This window comes from Opisthocomus hoazin, chromosome 3 (genome assembly GCF_030867145.1).
Source record: "Opisthocomus hoazin isolate bOpiHoa1 chromosome 3, bOpiHoa1.hap1, whole genome shotgun sequence".
Classification (NCBI taxonomy): domain Eukaryota; kingdom Metazoa; phylum Chordata; class Aves; order Opisthocomiformes; family Opisthocomidae; genus Opisthocomus; species Opisthocomus hoazin.
The window spans coordinates 50,463,693-50,487,840 of record NC_134416.1 but is presented as its reverse complement, the minus strand read 5'-3'; the positions used below and the strand labels follow the sequence as shown (position 1 = coordinate 50,487,840).

At 40.5% G+C, this 24,148-nt stretch overlaps 1 protein-coding gene across 1 annotated transcript in view; it reads right to left on the bottom strand.

Moving 5' to 3' along the window:
• The window catches only part of CCDC178 (coiled-coil domain containing 178), a 186,907-nt gene that overhangs the window by 119,405 nt on the left and 43,354 nt on the right, over window positions 1-24,148 (bottom strand). The window contains 5 exon segments of the mRNA XM_075415276.1: window positions 6,585-6,744; window positions 11,603-11,707; window positions 11,709-11,746; window positions 15,780-15,893; window positions 20,510-20,671. Of these exon segments, the coding sequence (XP_075271391.1) occupies window positions 6,585-6,744; window positions 11,603-11,707; window positions 11,709-11,746; window positions 15,780-15,893; window positions 20,510-20,671 (579 nt within the window).

The following is a 24,148-nucleotide window of genomic DNA, read 5'->3' as shown; positions in this document are numbered from 1 at the left end:
CTATCCCTCAGTACATCGTGAGTTGCCCCACAAAATTTCTCTGTCTCAATCTGTTCTGAAGCGACTCTTTTGTCAGGCACATTGTCCCGTATTAGGACCATTCTTCAACTCCATTTCCCTTCACAATGCTGACAACAAGCATCCCTAGTTTTCTCACCAAATTTCTCACCTAGCTTCTGGGCAGTTTATCTCTTAATAAGAGACTGTTTTATCTTCTTTATGGATCTAACAGTCCCATCAAGCCTCCAAGAGAGAGGCACCTCTTGCTTGAAGAAAGATGTCACTCTCTACCCCCTTTCTGTCAAGCTATTCAAACCTTTTTTTCTTGGCAAAAACTTTTTCCTTCCTCTTGTTCCCGCTTACTGTCTTTTACTCACCCTCGCAAAAGCTACAAGTCACCACAAAAAGGACATTTTACAGGACCTTTTCATAGATCTCAGGCTGGGATTTTCAACCTCACTGGTCTTTCCATTTACTACTGCATCATTCTCTTCTGCATAAGGTGTAATGGCTCATACCTGTCCATCTATAATACGAGATAATGAGGATGATTGGTAATTCTAACCTCCAAACTGTACTGCTAGCTGTGCACCTCCAACTTTTTGTATTGACATATACATCTGCATTTCTCCTTAAGTAGAAGGAAGTATGAATTAACTTTCCATTTTCAGAGTCAAGAGTTTGTTTACCTGCTTAAATCTGGATCTGAATCAACCAAAGCATCTAACAGCACTTCTCCCAAACTAAAAGATACAGCTGACGTTGAGTTGCTTGAGGTTTTGTTTTCACCTTAGCTAGTATGTATGACATTATTATATGTATTCACAACCTATATAGGAAACACCCCTTTTAGTTTTTGTACTTTATGACACTTGGAACAAAGTAGTCTAATTTTTTAAGCTTCACGACAGGTGGTTCTCATTCAGTGTAATATCTCACTAGAATATTTAGAAACCCTAGATCAGAACCTCTTGAACCGCTTCCTGTACTCTACTCCAGAAGTTAGGGCATTGCTTTTTTATTGTTTTCTCCACACGGGTGTTAATCTTGTGAGGACTACTTTTTCAGTCACTCGTCTCTCACCTTAAAAATATGCTTTGTCTACTCCTATTGACTGATCTATCAGCTCGGGATTCAACAGTCTCACCCAGCTTCAGACCCAGAGAAGCAAAGCCTGTGAAAACTGGTATAACATATGTGCTCCATTACTACTTCAGTAAACCAGCTGTTATCTCCAGACCTCGGGTGACAAAGCCTCCTAATCATTGTACCACATTACCTACAGTCAGGACTTCTACAGAAAGTGTTCAACCCAAAAATCAGAATTGAAATGCTTTTTCATTGAACCCTGATTAAGGGAGGAAATTTTTCTTCATCATTCAATACCAAAGCAAGGTAGATTTGACTTCTTACTGTCAGGAAAAACTCCTGAAAGCTGTCCAGGTGACCTTTTCCAGAGACCATGCTGGTCATCCTTCTAAAGGCCATGGTCCAACTTCCACAAATCACAGCTAGCCTCTTTGAAGAGCCTGCCTGTAAATCCTAGTTCCAACGCCCTCAAAAACTCGCTCCACCCACTGGTACAAGGCCTTCCGCCCATTTCTGTTGGTAGTAAACTGAAGACCCCGTTGAAATTTTTTGATTGTCCATAAGGTACTGAAGGAATATTTGGCTTTGCTGGCATTATTACCACCAATTCAGTCTTTCCTGACTAGTGAGAAGAAAAGACGAAATGAACTCAATGTGAGGAGGCAGAGAAAGAGGGACCTTTCTGATGCAATACAAACATTTAGGACATATTCTATTTTTCATTTAAAAAAAAATTCAAATGGAGTTTGAGGTTTTATAGATATGAATAAATGCTTTTATCTGTATGTTCCATAAAAATAATGAAGAATTATATAAAAATGACTAGATAATTACAAGGTAAATATTCTAAGGGTGACAGTGTGTGCCTCCATTCCAGTTGTAGGCCTAGACAGAGAGTTGTCATCACAGACACCAGCAATGTCTTCCAGTAAAAACTAAAACAGGCTCTCAAGTATGCAGCATAATACTTCTGCTTACATTTAACCACCAAAAGCTTGGCATAATCTCATAACTCCAACACTAATTTAATAAAGAAATACTGTTAAGACTCTGTATTTCATGAAATACCCATAACTCCATGCATAAAGGAGATGGGAGAACAGATGAAACAGGATGAAACAGGACATGTTAGGAAAAACTTGTCTTCATGTCCTTCATAGAGAAGGAGATAAGAAAGTTACCTCACCAAATTATCCTTACAGTTATTTTTGAAGTTAAGGTGATAATGAGCAAGTCAATATACTGGCAAGTATTTTTGACCTCACAATTAATTTAACACAAGAGAAAAAAATATGGTATTTTGAAAGGACTAGTATCCCTGTAAAAAGTAATAAAGTAAATAAGATGTTCTTATTGTTGCTTTTTCCCTTTCTTTCATATCCTGAACAGTACAGATTTCATGAAAACAAACAAAAGCATTCATTAACACATTGAAAATAGGAAGTAAAAGTGAATACTAAAGAGAATGTAATTGAGTAGTTTATCTAAACTATACTAAGCTAACAGAGAAAAGTATACGATGGCCATAAAAGTAAAGAACACAAGATCAGAAGTGACTATTTTAATTATTTTTAACACAGCTACAATTGCACAAATCTTAATCTCACAGAATCACAGAATCACAGAATCACAGAATCACAGAATAGTAGGGGTTGGAAGGGACCTCTCTGGGTCATCTAGTCCAACCCCCCTGCCGAAGCAGGGTCACCTACAGCAGGCCGCACAGGACCCCGTCCAGGCGGGTCTTGAATATCTCCAGAGAAGGAGACTCCACAACCTCCCTGGGCAGCCTGTTCCAGTGCTCCGTCACCCTCAGAGGGAAGAAGTTCCTCCTCATGTTCAGACGGAACTTCCTGTGCCTCAGTTTGTGCCCATTGCCCCTTGTCCTGTCACTGGGCACCACTGAAAAGAGCTTGGCCCCATCCTCCTGACACCCACCCTTCAGATATTTGTAGGCATTTATAAGGTCCCCTCGCAGCCTTCTCTTCTTCAGGCTGAACAAGCCCAGCTCCCTCAGGCTTTCCTCGTAGGGGAGATGCTCCAATCCCCTCACCATCCTCGTAGCCCTCCGCTGGACTCTCTCCAGTAGCTCTTCATCTTTCTTGAACTGGGGAGCCCAGAACTGGACACAGTACTCCAGATGAGGCCTCACCAGGGCAGTGTAGAGGGGAAGGAGAACCTCCCTCCTCCTGCTAGCCACACTCTTCTTGATGCACCCCAGGATCCCATTGGCTTTCTTGGCAGCCAGGGCACACTGCTGGCTCATGGTTAACCTGTCGTCCACCAGGACACCCAGGTTCCTCTCTGCAGAGCTGCTCTCCAGCAGGTCCACCCCAAGCCTGTACTGGTGCATGAGGTTGTTCCTCCCCAGGTGCAGGACCCTGCACTTGCCCTTGTTGAACCTCATCAGGTTCCTCTCTGCCCAGCTTTCCAGCCTATCCAGGTCACGCTGAATGGCAGCACAGCCTTCTGGTGTATCTACCACACCTCCCAGTTTGGTGTCGTCAGCAAACTTGCTGAGGGTACATTCTAACTCTTCATCCAGGTCGTTGATGAAGAAGTTAAACAAGACTGGGCCCAGTACTGACCCCTGGGGGACACCACTTGTCACCAGCCTCCAACTAGACTCAGCGCTGCTGATGACAACCCTCTGAGTTCTGCCATTCAGCCAGTTCTCAATCCACTTCACCGACCACTCATCCAGCCCACACTTCCTCAGCTTCCCTAGGAGGATATCATGGGAGACTGTGTCGAAAGCCTTGCTGAAGTCAAGGTAGACAACATCCACGGCTCTCCCTTCATCTACCCAGCCAGTCATGTCATCGTAGAAAGCTATCAGATTGGTCAGGCATGATTTCCCCTTGGTGAATCCATGCTGACTACTCCTGATAACCTTCTTTTCTTCCACTTGCTTCATGATGGCCTCCAGGATAAGCTGCTCCATCACCTTTCCCGGGATGGAGGTGAGGCTGACCGGCCTGTAGTTCCCTGGGTCCTCCTTCTTGCCCTTTTTGAAGATTGGAGTGACATTGGCCTTTCTCCAGTCCTCGGGCACCTCTCCTGTCCTCCAGGACCTCTCAAAGATGATGGAGAGTGGCTCAGCAATGACATCCGCCAGCTCCCTCAGCACTCGTGGGTGCATTCCATCGGGGCCCATGGATTTGTGGACATCCAGATTGCTTAAGCGATCCCTCACACAGTCCTCCTCAACCAAGGGAAAGTCGTCCTCTTTGTAGGCTACTTCTTTTACCTCCGGGGCTTGGGATTCCTGAGGGCCAGTCTTAGCACTGAAGACTGAAGCAAAGAAGGCATTCAGTAGCTCTGCCTTCTCCGTATCCTCCGTCACCAGGACACCCGCCTCATTCAGCAGTGGCCCCACGTTGTCTCTAGCCTTCCTTTTGCTGCTGATGTAGTTGAAGAAGCCCTTCTTGTTGTTTTTGACATCCTTTGCCAGCTTCAATTCCAGGTGAGCCTTGGCCTTCCTCGTCGCATCCCTGCATGCTCTCACCACGTTTCTGTACTCTTCCCAAGTGGCCTGTCCCTCTTTCCACATTCCATGGACCTTTCTCTTCTGCCTGATCTCCGCTAGAAGCTCCTTATTTAACCATGCAGGTCTCCTGCCTCCTTTGCTCGATTTCTTTCTCAGGGGGATGCATTGCTCCTGTGCATGGAAGAAGTGTTGTTTAAAGAGCGACCAGCACTCATGGACCCCCCTTCCTTCCAGAGCCCTGGCCCACGGGATTCCTCCCAGTAGCTCCTTGAAGAGGGCAAAGTCAGCCCTCCTGAGGTCCAGGGTTTTGATCCTGCTTATCGCCCTGCTTCCTCCACGCAGGATCCTGAACTCGACCATTTCATGGTCACTGCAGCCGAGTCTACCTCCAACCTTCACGTCCTCCACCAGTCCCTCCTTGTTTGTTAACACGAGGTCCAGCAGCGCACCTTTCCTTGTTGGTTCCTCCACCACTTGCATCAGAAAGTTATCATCCATGCTCTGTAGGAACCTCCTGGATTGCGCCTGCCTAGCTGTATGGTCTTCCCAGCTGATGTCAGGGTGGTTGAAGTCCCCCATGAGAACCAGGGCCTGTGACTGTGAGGCTGCTTGCAGCTGCCTGTAGAAGGCCTCATCAACCTCCTCCTCCTGGTCAGGTGGCCTGTAGTATACACCCACCGTAATGTCACCCGTGTGAGCCTGTCCCTTAATTCTAACCCACAAGCTTTCAACTCGTTCCTCATTTGCCCCCAGGCCAAGCTCAATGCATTCCAGTTGCTCCCTCACATATAGAGCAACTCCCCCTCCTCTCCTTGTTGGTCTGTCTTTCCTAAAGAGTCTGTAGCCATCTATGACAGCATGCCAGTCATGCGAGTTGTCCCACCACGTTTCTGTGATGGCGACCAAGTCGTAGCCGTCCTGCTGTATAATGGCTTCCAGCTCCTCCTGTTTATTGCCCATGCTACGTGCATTGGTGTAGACACACTTGAGCTGGGCTGTCAATCTCACCCCTGGCCTTGGCATTCCAAGCCTAGGCTCATCCCTAGTGAGCTGGGCAATATCCCCTTCCCCCTTCGAACCTAGTTTAAAGCCCTCTCAATGAGCCCCGCCAGCTGGTGGCCAAGAATTCTTTTTCCCCTCCCAAAGGAGAAACATTTTAATGTTTTCACTTTAATGTAAAAACAGAAAAAATTATAGATGAAGAATTAGCAATTATACATTTTCTTAGGAAAAGAAGTTTAAACTGAAAATAATACAGAAAAGAACTTATCAGGAATTGTACTTGCATCTGATTTCTCTGAAGATTTTTTTGTTATTACCACTGTGTATTTTATACTCCCATTTCAGACAGCACTGATTCCTCAGTTACATCTATACAGACTCTGGCTCCCATCCAGCATCTAAGGTCCAGATGAGGCTCCTGTTATGGAGTAGCTCCTGACAGTTCACAAACAGCTTTATCCGAAAGACCAAAGTCTGACTGCTGCACCATCAAGAAGATTGCATGCACTGAGCACTATTCTTGTACTTCAGTGATTAAAAAGGAACAGAAACTTATTGGTGCTGATCTTAGTCAAAATTGTCTGAGATTTATATGTTACTGAGCACTTGGCAAAAAGGAGAAAAAGATTTTCAAGTTCGCAGAATTTATATCTTGTCTTTTCTTTTCCCAGAAGTATCCACAAATCAAAGCAAAAGAAAACAGGGAAGAGAAATATACAATAGCCCTACGCATTAACGAAAAATTAAAAGTGTCAAAGCAAATCAACAGTTTTATAACTTTCCTAGAATTATCTCTTTATTCACAGAAATAAAGGAGCGTGCTACAGAAAAATAGAAATTTATTTCATCAGAAACACTTGCGGACAAGATACGGACAAGAATATACTAATTCTTTCAAACTTTTGATAGAACTGGTATCCTTTTCTAGACCTAAAAGAGTCAGAACTGACCAAACAGTTGTTTCACTTCTCACATAAAGAAACCCAGCTCTGATAATACTCACTTCTGAATCTTTCAGGTTTTTCTTTCTAATCTGCAGTAACTCTTCATATGTTTTTTCTTCCTGCTTTAACCTTTTCTCATATTCTGCTAGCTCATCTTGGAGATGATTAAATACTATTTGAATATTTTGCTGTTTAAACATCACATCACTTAAATTTTTTCTTTGAAAGAAAAAAAAACATTCAATGAAGTAATTGAGATATCCTCCTATACTGTTTTTCAGTCTTTACTTACAGGTTTAATGCTTAATTTTGTAATAGATAAGAATTGACAAAATCGCAAATAATGATAACCTTTAAAAAAAGAGCTATATGATGGAGCTTATCATGAATGTTTAGACCACTTAAAGACACTGTGCTTATCAACCCATATCCAATGAGTCTACTGAGATACATAACTCTCACAATTTTAAAAAACAGCTTGCATTTTTAAAACAACTTTCTAGAGAACGGACTGGTTCACTCCCACATGTACAGTATCCGCTTGAATAATGATAGTCTGAGACACAGAACGAGCCCATGACACGTGCCATATTGGGTAACCACTATTTTATTATTTATTGGGACTGGAGGTACAAGTTTCATACCGTTTGTGGAATAATTTATTACTGTCTCTTTCTATACCTAGCACGGTTTCTTTAATGTGTATATATGAAATATGTAAAGTTAAGCAATTTTCAGAGGTGTGCACTTTGTACTAACATTCTGTTCTCTCATGGTCTGTATTTTTGTTACTTTCAGACAGAAGCATATTAAAAAAAAAAGTATTTCTAAGTGATTTTCTGCAAGATAGCCTAAACTAGAGCCTTGTAGGTAATGTAACAGTTGGCTGCATAATAAAGACTGTATCACAACATGCACACAAAAAAAGAAATTCAAGAGACAAGTTTAAGCCTGCTTTTTCTAATTTTAAGGCTCTGTTGTGTAAACTCAATGTTATTTTAACACTAAAATATTTTTTAAAAATTTTAAAACAAATCAAATGACCTGAAAAAGGGAAAAATCTGTCATGTAAAGATTATGCTGACCACTCAGCAGCCATTTAAGCTAGGAACAGCTGGGACCAATAACAAGCTGTTATCCTTCTTATTGATTGACGGAACAGATGTATTTGGGAGTTTTGAAATTTAGTTCTAAATTCTGGAGTTCACAAGATCTTCCACACAGCCTCTTTTGAGACTCCCTGCTGAACAATAATCCTCTTTGCAGAAAATTAGAGCATCTAAGGCCTCCTCTAAATCAGTGTCTACAAAAACCTCTCTAAAGAGGGGCTAAGGGATACATCAGAAATTAGCTAGAGTTCCTTTTCACTGAAACACCCCTCCAGCTTCCTAATCTCCTGTACGTACCCTCAGCTTGTTTCCTGCCCTTATTTCCTTCTCGCTGGAGGTAGGCACACCGTATGGGAACTGATGCATATAAATGGTAGGGGCTCCAATACAAGTAAGGATGCTCCTCACACAGGCTTGAAGTCCACAAGATTTGCTCATCATCCTTCCAAGTCAATTAGCACCAAACTCCACTGAGATTAAAAAAAACTGAGTGAATGTATTTCATGCTCGTTCTTCACTTCAGATATGAAAACATGTCTTTATCTCTTCCAAGAGTGCAAAAACAATTTTGCAAAAGTCATTGGTGTAAGACGGTTTCTAGGTGGGATACTCGTGGCATATAACTTTCCCTTCGTTAGCAGGTTAGGCTAAATTTTGCAGTAGACTTCATCTTTGTAGTCGATTTTACTGTGGAAAAAGTCTTTATTTCAAATTACTGTTATTTTGATTACATCGTGTCAATGTTTCAGTTTCACTCTAGTAGCTATCATTGAGTATTTCTATTGCATTAATGGTAAGTAATAATAAGTCAAGGAGGTGTTATTCAGGGAATGATGCTAGAAAGTACCTATAACAGGACAATAGTGAAAAATGAAAGCAGAAGCAGTGACTCTTTTACCTCAAGTTTCTCCACCAGATCAGGCTAGAATTCTTTGCTTCAGTCTTTAATAGTCAGACTGGTTATTCCCAGGGTAGTCAACCCCCAGTGATGGAAGATTGGGAAGGAGAGCAGAATAAACATCCCATAATCTAGGAGGAAGCAGTTAATGACCTGCTATGCCACCCGGACACTTACAAGTCTGTTGGGCCAGAGGGGATCCACCCAAGAGTGCTGAGGGAACTGATGGAGGAGCTGGCCAAGCCACTCTCCATCATCTATCAGCAATCCTGGCTAACAGGGGAGGTCTCAGATCACTGGAGGATTGACAGCGTAACACCATCTACAAGAAGGGCTGGAAGGAGAATCCCGGGAACTACAGGCCTGTCAGCCTGACCTTGGTGCTGGAGAAGATTATGGAGCGATTCACCCTGAGTGCGCTTCCTGGGCATGTGAAGGACAACCAGGGGATCAGGCCCAGCCAGCATGGATTCATGAAAGGCAGGTCTTGCTTGACCAACCTGATCTCTTTCTATGACCAGGTGACCCACCTAGTGGATGGGGGAAAGGCTGTGGACGTCATCTACCTGGGCTCTAGTAAGGCCTTTGACACTTTTCCCCACAGTGTCTTCCTGGAGATACCAGCTGCCCATGGTTTGGATGGGTGTACTCTTCACTGGATAAAGAACTGGCTGAATGGCTGAGCACAGAGAGTGGTGGTGAATGGAGTTAAATCCAGCTGGCGGCCAGTCATGAGTGGTGTTCCCCAGGGCTCAGTTTTGGGTCCAGTCTTGTTTAACATATTTACCAATGATCTGGATGAGGTGACTCAGTGTTCCCTCAGTAAGTTTGCAGATGACACCACGTTGGTTGGGAGTGTCGATCTGCTTGAGGGTAGGAAGGCTCTGCAGAGGGATCTGGACAGGCTGCATCGATGGGCCGAGGCCAACTGTATGAGGTTCAACAAGGCCAAGTGCCGAGACCTGCACTTCAGTCACAACAATCCCATGCAATGCTACAGGCTTGGGGAGGAGTGGCTGGAAAGCTGCCCGGAGGAAAAGGATCTTGGGGTGTTGGTCAACAGCCAGATGAATATGAGCCAGCAGTGTGCCCAGGTGGCCAAGAAGGCCAGCGGCATCTGGCTTGTATGAGGAATAGTGTGGCCAGCAGGAGCAGGGAGGTGATCATGCCCCTGCACTCGGCACTGGTGAGGCCACACCTGGAGCACTGTGTTCAGTTTTGGGCCCCTCACTACAAGAAGGACATGGAGGTGCTGGAGCGTGTCCAGAGAAGGGCAACGAGGCTGGTGAGGGGTCTAGAGAACAAGTCTTGTGAGGAGCGGCTGAGGGAATTGGGGCTGTTTAGTCTGGAGAAGAGGAGGCTGAGGAGGGACCTTATTGCTCTCTACAACTACCTGAAAGGAGGTTGTAGTGAGGTGGGTGTTGGTCTCTTCTCCCAGGTAACTAACGATAGGACAAGAGGCAATGGTCTCAAGTTGCCTCAGGAGAGGCTTAAATTAGATATTAAGAAAAATTTCTTTACTGAAAGAGTGGTCAGACATTGGAACAGGCTGCCCAGGGATGTGGTGTAGTCCCCATCCCTGGAGGTGTTCAAAAAACGTGTAGATGTGGCAATTCGGGATATGGTTTAGCAGGCATGGTGGTGTTGGGTGGATGGTTGGACTTGACCATCTTAGAGGTCTTTTCCAACCTATGATTCTATGATGACATGCCACAAAAATGGAAATAATAGCCAAAAGTAAAAATAAAAACACTTAATCCTTTATTCCCATTTTTTCTATGAAGTCTGGCAGGTATCAGCGCTCTCACAAAAAGAAGAAAGATCAGTTCAAACAGATGAATATGTTTAATATTGAACTATATGCACAACACAAAACAAAACAGGAAATGCCTAGAGCAGACTTTCTTAAGATAGATTGATGAAATGCCATGTGATATGTCAGATTACTGGAAATATTAATAGAATAAGTTAGATTAGTCTGAAAGAAAATTTTTTTCTGAATATTGTCACCATTAATCTTCATTAATGAGAAACAGTAAGCAATAAAAAATCACCAACCCCAAACTCTTTTTCTCCTTTGCCCCTCAAGCACAGAGAGGCTGAATGTTCTGACAAGCAGAAGGCATAAGCACGCTGTCAGTTTTAAGCAAGGCACATGATGGACAAATTCCTATGTATTGTACCATCTGTGTTCAGAGAACCACAAAAAAGGAGAATAGTCATTGAGGTGCATACTTTGGAAGTCAGAGAGGGTTTTTTGGAAGGGTTTTTGACTTTACAGTTCTTTCTCCTAGAAATGATTTCTAAGAGGTTGTTCTCAAGAAAAATGCAGTTTTCATTACTATCTATTTTAGGTCTAGAGGTTGGAGAATCTGCAAGAAAATTCCTCTCTGAAAGGGAGGCACCTAGCTATACAGAAACAATGAATTGCTGCAATGAACTTTCAGTGCCATTTTGTGTTGATGAATCTACTGACTACAAGTACCGACAAAGATCAGTTTTTCACTATTTAGTCATTCTGTACAACTCAACAATCCAAGCTGCTTTCTCTTTGACATTGCACAGCAGGTTCACCTTTATCCTTGAAGAGTAAGCCTGCTGTGCAATCAGCATATACGGTCCTCCAAGGCTTGCATGGCCTAGAAGGCAGCCTGTGTTATTAGTTGGATAGAGCCCTTTGAGACTATTTTCAGGACTCATCAGTCACAGTAAGTGTAGGTCCACACTTCTTAAACCAGAGAAAACACAGAGTGCGTGGAATCCTCCATTAATTAAGGATGCAACTGACCATGAATATTATCAGATTCATGAAAGTAGTTCTGATACCAAAAATTCAATTTGGTAGGCAGACATTTTGTCATGAACAACTTCTACAGATGCATTAAAACTACAAGCACTGATCAGTCAAAATACTCTCCAATTACGGATGAAAAGTGCATTATATTTCCTAGAAATAATACTGTAAACTAATAAAGCTATCTTTAGTAATAGCTATAAAATGGAATTACTAAATTACTTTAATAAAAGTAATAAACTGTCTTTTAAAATTCATATAATAGGCAAGTCTTACCACAAATCAGTGAAAGATTTTTCCGCATTTTCCATCTGCATTTCCTTCATGTTCCATAATTCATTTAATTCTTTAAGTTCATTTTTTGAGTTTTCTGTAGTGTGAGTTTTCAGCAATTTGACTGGAAGCAAATGAAATTTTTTCCTGGGAATTAAAACACACATAGCACGTAAACCAGGCACCGCTAGATTTCCAAATACTGTATTTTAAGCACAAGATTATGGGCAACAATTCATGAAATTGTATACCTAGACAAACAGAACTTCTTTCAGAGGGGGCAACTGATGCACTTAATACAACTGGAATAACTCAATTTCTGTAAGAGCACAGTTTCGCACATCCAGTTACAGTTGTCCAACTCGTTGCACAATTCTTCTACTATATATCCACAAATTTTATTATGGCACTTGTATTTCTGCAGTTGCCTATGTTGTATATGGATGTATGCATGTTTGTAGGCCAGCATCTTCATAAAACACATATTCTGTTTTATTTCTGGAATCACAGAATCATAGAATAGTTTGGGTTGGAAGGGACCTTTAAAGGTCATTAGTCCAACACCCCCGCAATGAGCAGGGATATCTTCAACTACATCAGGTTGCTCAGAGCCCCGTCCAACCCAACTCTGAATGTTTCCAGGATTGACATCGACCTTGTAATGTTTCCATTTTTCCTCTCACACATAAAAGCTTTGCAAATAATCACTGGCTTGCACAGCAAAAACTTTAATGATAGTGAAAAGGAAGATTTTTCACATATGACTCAAATCTGGGCCTATTTTGTTTCAGTGTTTGCAGAGTTGGTGTCTTAACTGGCAGCTTTTGTTGCTAGACCATCAAAATACTTACAAAATGTAACACTGTTTTAGGTAGATACCTAAAAACACTTGACCTTCAGGAAAAATCAGTACTTTTAGACTACATTCTCCAGGCAGAATATGGTTTATTATCTCTGAAAACTAGTATTACTCATTTAGTTGCCTAAATAGAGATTTTCCTCTTTTAGATGTTGTTTTTCATAACATAGTTGTTCTGTACTCCAGAGAGCAGAGTATTAAAGCACAGAGAACACAACTCTTGAACTCCTGCCTAGTTTCCTCAGCTACAAGTACGCAACTCAAAGAGGTGCTGATATTCAGCTGCTGAAAAGCTTTAAATTAAAAAGTGTTTTCACTAAACTTCCTATTCTACAGAAGAGAGACTAAATTGCCGCGTCTTTTTCATTTCAAAAGTGACCAATACTCATAGAACTCCTAAAATGTAAAGATTCGTGACACAAGCAAACTCTACTTTTAAGAGCAACAGTATCTGGCAAACAAAGCTGAAGCTTCCCCACAATGAAAAAGGTAAATATAAAGCACTGTAGCAGTTCAATAGTAATAAACAGGTGGGAGTCTGTTATTTGGGTGATACTTTTCAAGTGGTCTTGCTGCATTAGATTTTGTAACCCATAATAATGGGCTGTAAGCAACTGCGCAAATGGGTTAAATTAAGAGGGAGGACAATACCTTTTTATTCTTCTTATATACACACATATAATTTCAGTGCACACATGTAAAAATACCAGATTCCAAGATCTCCCAATTCAGTAGGCAGAGAATGCACCATAAGTATTTAAATAAAGATCAGTATTTTTAAAATTTTTTCTCTAGTTACTGCCTCATTTTTCTGAAGCAGTAGCTTTAACAATCTTTTTCCTTATGAAAGAACTGCTTCTTAGAGGTATACCTAAAAGGCAGCTGTAAAAAAAATTGGAATCAAAGCTTTTGTAACAGATGTTAGCAGAGATATGAAGGTGTGCAAGGTCCCACAGGAACATGACATTTTTAAGGCCTCTGAACTTTGTAAAAGTGCAATATGCATCCGTATAGGATTAGATGGAAATTTCAGGTTTCTTGCAGGAACACAAAATCGTTAGAAAGAAAATGAAGATATGGTAATTAATGCAAATCCCTGTGCAACTGAACCGCTCATAGAGAGTCTCAAACCTGAAAAATCGTATTAGTTTTAGCCTTAGTACCAGAAGAACTAGGAGAAATGTGATAGTCTGTGGTATACAGGATGTCTGTATGATCTGTCTTGGTGTTAAACTTCACAACTAATGAAATCTGAGATGATTAAGATATCAGGGTCAGATATAAATATGTACACATAGAAGCCATGACATTTTTTGCCAGAGTCAGGTTCACATATGAGCTGTGTGAGAACAAAACTGACAATGAAGAAGAAATTTGTCTCTTTGCACTGTGTGTGTTGCAAAGTGTCCCTGCACTTTTTTCAGGGCTTTTTAACCAAGTTGGCAGATAAAACCTGAAAATGTTAGCTTCCAAGCATATGGAATTCTAGCCACTGAGTCAGTGCAATCTGGTACCTGTTATAGAAGACAGAGCATTTGCAATCAGGTTTTATAACCTCACAAAAATGGTGAGATGATACTCTACATTCTATGATCCAAGTATGGATAGACTGAATATCCACTCCTTGTGGCTTGCTGTAGTTGTTAACAGTCCAGTATCCTGCCCAAGCTGAATTAATCCCTTGGTGCTTGGTCATTCAACTGTTCAACACATGAACAGTATTCTTCATTTTTCTTAACTGCTGAACAAGACTACTAGTGTATTATGGGGTAGAATTCATATGCTCTTATCTAGGTATCTAGCTTTTAGAAATTTAAATGTCAGCAGATCAAACCAAGTCTCTTCAAATTCAGTGGTGAGATGCAGAAGCCTCCAGGGCGTGATTCATCTTGTCCTAAATAAGTAAACTACAAAGGGTTGGGTGAATTGTTTGATCAAATGGAACTTGGAGACATATTACCCCTATATTAAGAATACTATGGAACCATACCCATTTCTTCCATAACAACATTTAAGCTACACACTAGACAAGCTTTAAACAAGCCAATGTCTTAATCATGGATGCACTAAAATCTCTGAATATAACTTTAAATAACTTTTTCTTAAAAATAATATAACATGATTAATAAGAGTCATATAGTGTGACTGCACAAATAAGAGTTACTGTTAAAAATAAGACAGTCCCTTTTATAAAGCCCCCTTTTTACTTCAATTGCTATGGTCAAGGAACTGTATCAGGTCCTAAGAACACAACATTTAAGGTATCCAAGTACTGCTATCAGTTCAGAGCTCTACAGATCTCATAAAATAGGCTTTGTACACTTATTCCGCTTACCCAGAGCACTCCTCTAATACTTCTCCAGAACACCAACTCAGATGTTGCTCAAGTAACTAACAGCTACACTTTATTTACACTTAGTAGGAAAGGTAGCATTAAAAACAATAATAAAAAGTATAGGAAATAAATGCATTGAAAAACATTGTATAATTACTGATTAATCTGTATGTTCTAAGATCTATTGGTAAACCTGCCGTTTGGTAGAGTACAATCTTTAACAGAAAGAGATGTATAAACACCATCTTCCCTGCCAGGTTTAGAAACCTGTGTGAATCAGCGAATTTCCCAATGCTTAATTTAAGACTTTGTCATATATAGAAAGTCTCAGAAAAAAGTTTTTCAATAGAAATTACCAGATTCATGAAAGCTACTCTGAACTACATGAAAGCCTTTTTTAGTCTATATGACTCCTTTTTTATGCTGCAATAGCTAACTTGAGTTTCTACAATATGCAAATGAAAGAATAATAAAAATGAACAGAATCTTAGAAGGAAAATCTTTGTTTCTTCTAATGCATCTAACCATGTTTATATAAAGCATAGCATTCAGTAATGAAATTCAGTAATTCCCTTTGGTGGATTATAGAATCTAATAACTGATACAGCAGATATAAGCCATCATTTACAAAAAGATGCCATCTGCTGAGCAAACATGCAATCAGCAGGCACTTCCTATTACACCAGAATCTTTTTTGTCCTTTATTGATTTTCTCCATTGCATTTCTGAAGCCCCTCAAGCCATCTGAGCCAGTGTAGCAAATGAAGAAAGCAAAGGACTTCTCAATGACCCCAATATCAATTCTGCTTTGTACTTTACGCTGTCTCAAGGCTATGGACCTGATAGGTTTGTTCAAGCAAGGGACAGAAAATAGTACATACACTGTATGTATGTATATAGTTCCAAGGCAACTGTGTAGAAATGACACCCTAACCTTTGAGTTTAAACATACTTCAAGAAAGCCATACAAGCATTAAATTATTCACCTGTATATCATTTAATTGTTGCTGCATGATACTTCTTTTTTGTTCCAGTTGTTGTTCAGTTTGCTTCCACTGTTTATGTAGCTCTTGTATTCTCTGATCCAAATAGGAGAGTTTCTGAAGAGTTTATGCATAAACAGACATGTTAGTGTTCAAAAGTTATTGTCCTACATTCTACAGAAAATCATGAAATACTTTAACAGTTGCCATTCTTAAGCTTAATTTTGTTTTCCCTTCCATACCCATTTTTTCCATCATGTAGGTTTATATACTCTATGCTTTGAATGAAAAAATGCACTTTTACAATAGAAAATATCTCTGCTACTTCATATAATGTTTATCACCTCACAGTAAAAAAATCACTGCTTGCTCTTCTCCCCATGCTTCTTCGCTAAGGAAGTTACAAATAAAGTTCTGAAATCAAAATACATACTTGAATAGCTTCCATGGAATTTGTATAAAGGACAGAAATAAATGTTTACAGTTTATTATCACTAACTCTTGAACAATACAGCTAAGGACAGCTATCAAGAGGAAGAAGAAGAAAGAAAATAAAATATTGGGATAACTGATTTTTATATTTTTAATTAATCCACTCTATTATTAATTAGCACCCCAAGAAAAACTGGAAAACTTGTCGATTGTATTAATTTCATTTGCATCATTAGTGTGAGCACCAAATATTAAATGACAGAAATTATTATTAATACATGTAATAAGGAAAATTTTACATTACTAAATATGCTTATATATTGTATAATAGTTATTCAAAGTTTTAAATTCCATTTTGTTTATATAACAGAGAATATTAAAATAGGTATTAATATTTCCATTCTGAAACAATAATTTAAGTCTTTAATCAATGAAAAAGTTCTTACTTGAAATGACCAATATCTATTGCATATCATTCATATACAACTCTGCTTGTGCAAACTCTGTTTCCAAGCTTTTAAACCAGAAGCAAATACACAGCTATAGACCATGATGTATAACTTTCACCACACCTCTCTAGGTTTCCAGGGAACTAATGATGTGATCTTTGTCACATTGTTTCTACTTAGTTTTAGTTGGGGAAGGGCTAACAACATTTGTCACTGCCATTAATGCGTTGTTTTGAAAATACTATTAGCTATTAGAGGAATCTTTATTTTTCAGTTTGACTTATTAAACCTGTATCAAAAATAAACTATCACATAATCCATTTTCTGAACTCAAATTATTCAACATCCTCCATCTGTCCTCCAAAAATGGTGAAGTATTGCTACATGCAGACCATGTCAACAACCCTTCAAATAGAGTAACATTACAAAAATGGAGAAGGCAATCTCCTGTGACAAGCTATCTACTAGCAGTTGATAACAGAACTATGAACCTACAGACTGATTCTGCAACAAAAACCTTCTTCTTGCTGAAGGAAACAGTAATTCTTGTATCTGGGCTTTGAGCAAAAATAAAAAAATCCTGTTTCTAAACTGAATAGGCTCAAAAGTTGTTGATCTTCCTTGATTGTGAGGATGTTCCATAACAAGTATATGGCTTAGTGAAAACTCTTTGCCTTAATTCTGAACATAAACCATCACTAGCTAGTTTTGTTTCCTATTGATTTGGAAACAAAAGTAAAGGCATTTTTTGCTTTTTCTTTTCTGGCAGTAAGGTCCAGTGAAAATGCCCTCCTTTTTCAGTCGCTTAAGAAATAATTACTTCTTTCACGCTGATTACTGTATTTTCATTTCTGGTCCCTAAGACACTTATTTCCTTTGCCAAAAAAAGGGAAGCTTCAAATACCTTCCTTAGACTGTAAAACTGCTCGTTACAGCAAACCATGCATGCCCACCTATTCATACATTGTGGGGCAGCTCACATTTGGAAGGACTTGTTTACAAAGATTTGCACATATTTCTTGGTGGAGTACAGAAGAAAGGCTTTGAGTAGTACACAAAGCTTAATTTAAGCATAATGGTAGAAGGACAGCCTCCATTCTCAGTGTTGCTGATTTGTAAATTAACAGTGTGAAAGACAAACTCCATTTCACTCATGATAGAAGACTGAAAACAATTGAAAATTTTCCCATGTTTTCAGTCATTTTCAGAGTCATTTTCCAAAAGAAGAAACAGAATAAGGACCTGCTCAAGAAAAAGACATACAAAAAGGATAAAGCAAAGGTATGGAAATGTTCTCAATTAAAAAAAAAATCTGTGAATAAATTTCATTCCAAACAGTTCTGCAAAAGAAAGACTGAATGGTTTTATTTGAAGGTTTTGCTTCATACAGTGTACAGACATTACATCTTGCACTCAATTCAGATTTTGAATATTTCCACACCATTTCACAGAATCACAGAATCACAGAATCACAGAATAGTAGGGGTTGGAAGGGACCTCTCTGGGTCATCTAGTCCAACCCCCCTGCCGAAGCAGGGTCACCTACAGCAGGCCGCACAGGACCCCGTCCAGGCGGGTCTTGAATATCTCCAGAGAAGGAGACTCCACAACCTCCCTGGCCAGCCTGTTCCAGGGCTCCGTCACCCTCAGAGGGAAGAAGTTCCTCCTCATGTTCAGACGGAACTTCCTGTGCCTCAGTTTGTGCCCATTGCCCCTTGTCCTGTCACTGGGCACCACTGAAAAGAGCTTGTCCCCATCCTCCTGACACCCACCCTTCAGATATTTGTAAGCATTTATAAGGTCCCCTCGCAGCCTTCTCTTCTTCAGGCTGAACAAGCCCAGCTCCCTCAGGCTTTCCTCGTAGGGGAGATGCTCCAGTCCCCTCACCATCCTCGTAGCCCTCCAATGGACTCTCTCAAGTAGCTCTTCATCTTTCTTGAACTGGGGAGCCCAGAACTGGACACAGTACTCCAGATGAGGCCTCACCAGGGCAGTGTAGAGGGGAAGGAGAACCTCCCTCCTCCTGCTAGCCACACTCTTCTTGATGCACCCCAGGATCCCATTGGCTTTCTTGGCAGCCAGGGCACACTGCTGGCTCATGGTTAACCTGTCGTCCACCAGGACACCCAGGTCCCTCTCTGCAGAGCTGCTCTCCAGCAGGTCCACCCCAAGCCTGTACTGGTGCATGAGGTTGTTCCTCCCCAGGTGCAGGACCCTGCACTTGCCCTTGTTGAACCTCATCAGGTTCCTCTCTGCCCAGCTTTCCAGCCTATCCAGGTCACGCTGAATGGCAGCACAGCCTTCTGGTGTATCTACCACACCTCCCAGTTTGGTGTCGTCAGCAAACTTGCTGAGGGTACATTCTAACTCTTCATCCAGGTCGTTGATGAAGAAGTTAAACAAGACTGGGCCCAGTACTGACCCCTGGGGGACACCACTTGTTACCAGCCTCCAACTAGACTCAGCGCCGCTGATGACAACCCTCTGAGTTCTGCCATTCAGCCAGTTCTCAATCCACTTCACCGACCACTCATCCAGCCCACACTTCCTCAGCTTCCCTAGGAGGATATCATGGGAGACTGTGTCGAAAGCCTTGCTGAAGTCAAGGTAGACAACATCCACGGCTCTCCCTTCATCTACCCAGCCAGTCATGTCATCGTAGAAAGCTATCAGATTGGTCAGGCATGATTTCCCTTTGGTGAATCCATGCTGACTACTCCTGATAACCTTCTTTTCTTCTTTTCAGAACAATAAGGTCTGTTTCTGCTGATGTTTGTTGAGGTGGTGGGGGACATCCAACTATCAGCATCACTTAAGGAAATGATTGTCAACCTAGCTAAAGTCTGGCATTTGTAGGACCACTAGTAAACTGATTCACGTCCTATCAGGTATTTTTCAAAAGCATCCATCATTGCAATACCTTGTTTTCAAACAGTAATTTATTCAGATAACATTGTCTACTTTGCCCTCTACTCTCTATTACCACTGTTGTAGCACTCCATATTAGCAAAGCTTTCGAAGCTCTAAGAGATGACCAGATCTAAAAGTGCAAAGTCTAACAATGAAAGAAATGTTTCTCAGTCATACAACTTTAGTTAGTACTCCTATTACTCTTTTGAGCAGTCTGGACAAAATGTCCTTTCTCCGAAAACTTTACCAAGGTTTTAACCTCAGGGAAGGTTAACACTAGTATACCATGCAAACATGGGGAATAGGCTACTAGGTCATCACTGGACAACTGGAGGAAAATGGTCTTTGGTCATACTTTCAAAATTATAGAGGGGCCAAATAAAACATGTCATACTATAACAGTAGGAATGCTCTACCAGAAGCAAAAGAAACCCTTAGAAGAGTGTACTTAATTAAGTCAATTCAAGTAGGTTGAGGAACTGTTTTTAACACAAAAATCATCTGTTTATTGCTCTTATTATACAAAAGAGACCTTTCATGAGAGAAAGGAAAAACATTTTGATCAGTATCATCCATAAAGCAGGGAAGTGAACAAGGTCCCCAGCACGCCATGGCTCGGGGCTTGTACACTAGTTGCTCTCTTCAGCTTATAAGTAAGCAAAGAAGTACAAAGGAAATAAGCAACTCTTGAAGAGTCTTCCCTTTCGTAAGAAAACAGACCACAGAACTTACAAGAGACAGAAAGATTTTTCTAATACAGAAAGCAAGAAAGGTCAAAAATAAGGCTGGAATTATGTTGTGTTTTGTTATGCTGTATCACAGTACAACTGCACAGCTGCAAAATCCAACTCTTCTGAGCTGTGGACTTCTGTTTCCTCTTATTTTTTTCTAATAATGACAAAAAAATATGCTAGTGAGCAGTCCAGAATCTACTACTTTTACCACATGGTTGTTTTTAAATGTATCTTTATTTCTTTTAAATTTTGTTTCTAGATCAGCTACTTGTCTCCCAATCTCTTCTGTCTTCTTCATATCTTCCTTTTCTTTCTTGAGCTTCTCTTTTTGCTTTTCCTCTAGCTCATCATATATTGCTTTAATCCTGGCCTGTTTATTAAATATATATAGAATTACCTTTCAGTATTTCAAAAGCAGAAGTAGAACATGAAAAATCTAAATCTGAAAGAACATTTATACTCTTTAGTAAACATCTTGATGAGACCAAAAGTTAACAAATACATCATAAGGTGATTAAAAATGTCTTCAAAACATAGGAAAAGTTGGCCATTAAGTCACCATATGCCAGAAGCCTTCGAACAGGAAAAGCTGAATGGCCAGCAGAACTGACAAACACAAATACTGCAGAGCAATGGGCAAGAAACACTAGGAAACGTAAAAATAACATTGAAGCAGACAATTAATTTACACTACTATTCAAGCAAACAGTAGAAAATAATTCCATAAAAAAGGAATTAAAATTCTAAATATTAATATCAAGAGTGAAAATTTTTTATGATGGGAAACATAATCACCATAAGCATGTCCCTAGATCAAAAAAAAAACAAAAACAACGGAGTGAAAGAAGAGAAGGAAAACACCACAGGGGAAAAAGGAACAAAATATTTGCAAAATAAATGAACACCCTTCAAGGCTGGGAAATACAAGATCCAGCATACATCCACTCCAAACTTCTCCCCTCTGCCCAAAGAAATAAAGAAAGAAAAATATTATGTATCAGCAGCTGTGTTCTTCAGAACGGGCAGGTCTTACATACACTTACAATTTCTAATACCCAAAATTCACCATCACTTGAACTCTAATAATTATTCATCTGCATAGCAAAGAGTGAATACACAACATCTGATATATACACATACACATGCACATATGTCTATATATGTCATTTCAGCTAGGGAAGCAGAGCTAAGTAAGCCAAGAATAAGCCTCTCCTATGAGAAAAGGCTGAGAGAGTTGGGGCTGTTCAGCCTGGAGCAGAGAAGGCTCCGGGGACACCTTATTGCAGCCTTTCAGTGCTTAAAGGGGACTTATAAGAAAGACGGGGACAGGCTTTTTAGCAGGGCCCGTCACAATAAGACAAGGGGTAACGCTTTTAAACTAAAAGAGGGTACATTTAGACTGGATATAAGGAAGAATTTTTTTACGAGGGTGGTGAAACACTGGAACAGGTTGCGAGAGAGGTGGTAGATGTCCCATCCCTGGAAACATTCAAGGTCAGGTTGGGCGGGGCTCTGAGCAACCTAGTCTAGTAGTATATGTCCTTGCTCACTGCGTGGGGTTGGACTAGATGGCCTTTAAATGTCCCTTCCAACACAAACCATTCTGTGATTCTATGATTCTATGAATAAGAAGATTATGGGAAAGAAGGCAAGAAATTATCATATATGTGACTTCTTCTCTTCAAAGTATTATGCTAAGTGGTAAATCAGTCCTTTTTGTAGTTTTAAATCGTAGTCTGCAAACACGGTTATCCTCACTCAGTGTTTCAAGTAGGAAATGTAGCATAATTTCTGAATTCCTACAGCATGACACAGTATCAGGTAAAGTTATGGATGACATTCCAGGTGACAACATGGTTGGTAGGTGGAAGGTACAAGCTTCCCAGAAAACCACTAACATTTCTGTATCTCTGTTGCTTTATACTTAGATGGCACTAGGAGATTCCTTTTGACTATCTCAGAACAGAGTGTCATCTAAACTGCTATGCACTTTGACAGTCACTAGTTAATGACAGCTTTTGCACTTTCAATGTCCTTTGACATTGTAAAGTTTTATCCTAATAGTATGAAAAAACCTCTTGGCAGCAGGGATATGAAGGTTGTCTAACCCAGAGAAATGAGGCTTTGGAAGAAAAACAGAAAAAATAGTTTTAGCTGAAACAGAACTTCGATACCACCTTAAAAGAAGTACAAGATCCATCTCAAGAACATCTCTGTCCTGAAAAAAAATGAACTAAAATGAAATAGCAGTTCTGAGCACAAAACTTCCTTCCCATTAGGAAAGTGTTATTTTGTTTCTGTCTATAAAAGGAAAGAAATGGGCTAAAAAGCCACTAAGGATCTTTGTCAAGAATCAAGATAAAGAAAGGCACTTTTTAGTTTCAATGAAAAATCAGAAAGGATCAGTACTGAATACCAAAAAAGGAGGAAGATGTTTGGAAGCACCAAATCAAACCTGTCATGCTGTGGCAGTCAGGTCCAACAGCATTCCCTTTGGCCTCCTCTGAAGCCAAGTCTGAGAATCAGAGAGAAGCTGTGCATCTACCACCAACATATGTGATGGAGACCTTGTGCACCACCTGGCTAAGAGAAGGAATGTTCAACACTTTCTGCTAATGTCTGGGACAAACAGGAGCTGCAAGATCTCTCTTGGGGATTGCCTTTGTAGGAATGGGAGATATAGATACTAGATTCTGCTGTTAAGCTCTTGCACAGTTCAGAGCCACAGAATAGAAGAGAACAAGCTTTGTAAAAAAAGCAAATGGAGGTTGTGACTGTTCAGAAGCAAATAAAAACAGTTCAGACTTAACTCAAAAAAAAAAAAGGAATAAATACCTCAGAAGGAATTTTGGTCACCCAGCATTCAATTCTAAAGAAAAATAACCTTTGACAGCTCTCAGAGTAAATCTCTCTTGTCTGAGACCATTGCAAAAGGAGCCAAAGGGGGTTTCTGACATAAGGACTTGCAGTGAAAGAACTGCAATTTCTCCCTCCAGTTTTGGCTATGTTCTTTCGATCTCACATGACATTGGATCAGAATCCAACACCAGAACACTCATAGCATGTGATTATTCATCTCTGGACGAGCAGGAAGGAGCAATGGAGCCAATCCTGCATCTCATAATGGTAAGAGTGAGAGTGTAAACAGTAGAGGTATTCTTCCCAGAAGTATTACACTTCCCCTTCATAGGAAGGAAGACATGAATCTCAATGGCACTCACTCACCAGCTATGAAAACACTCACAAGATGGGTTATGCATTGGTGTGCTAATGATGCATCACAGGAGATCTCCAGTTATTAGAGGGAATTTGGATGAGAAGAAAGTGATTAATTGTACTGTTTATCTGGTATCAAGTTTTATCTAAGAAAAAGGCGAAGCTTTTACTTCTTGCAAGGGACCTGGTTCAGCCAGTGTTGGCTCAAAGTTGGCGCCGGCGCGGCCATTATCACTGTATCCCATCTCCTCACAGGATGTGCTAAACAACAGCAACTGGAAATCTACTACTTGCCTTTATCTTGCGGGCAGGCACCACTAACAGCAAGGTTAGTACCAACAGCCAGTTCAACAGTTGCTGATTTTGCCAGGCCTTCTGTGTCAAAAAGGTCTCTGTGCTACGGGACTGAAACTTCGAAGGAAACATCGACTTTAATTTTCTGGCTACACAGGGGTTGAAGGAGTGATCTCTGGAAAGTTGCTGCTCAGACAGAAGCCAGAGCTTGGTTCTGACAACCCCATTCTAAGGCCTCCTATCTATTGCTGGTGACACTGATAAAGGACTTCTTCAGAAAATAGTCCTGGAGCTTCCACTCAGTGTCTTGCTTGAGGCTTTAAGACCTGGTAGTTAT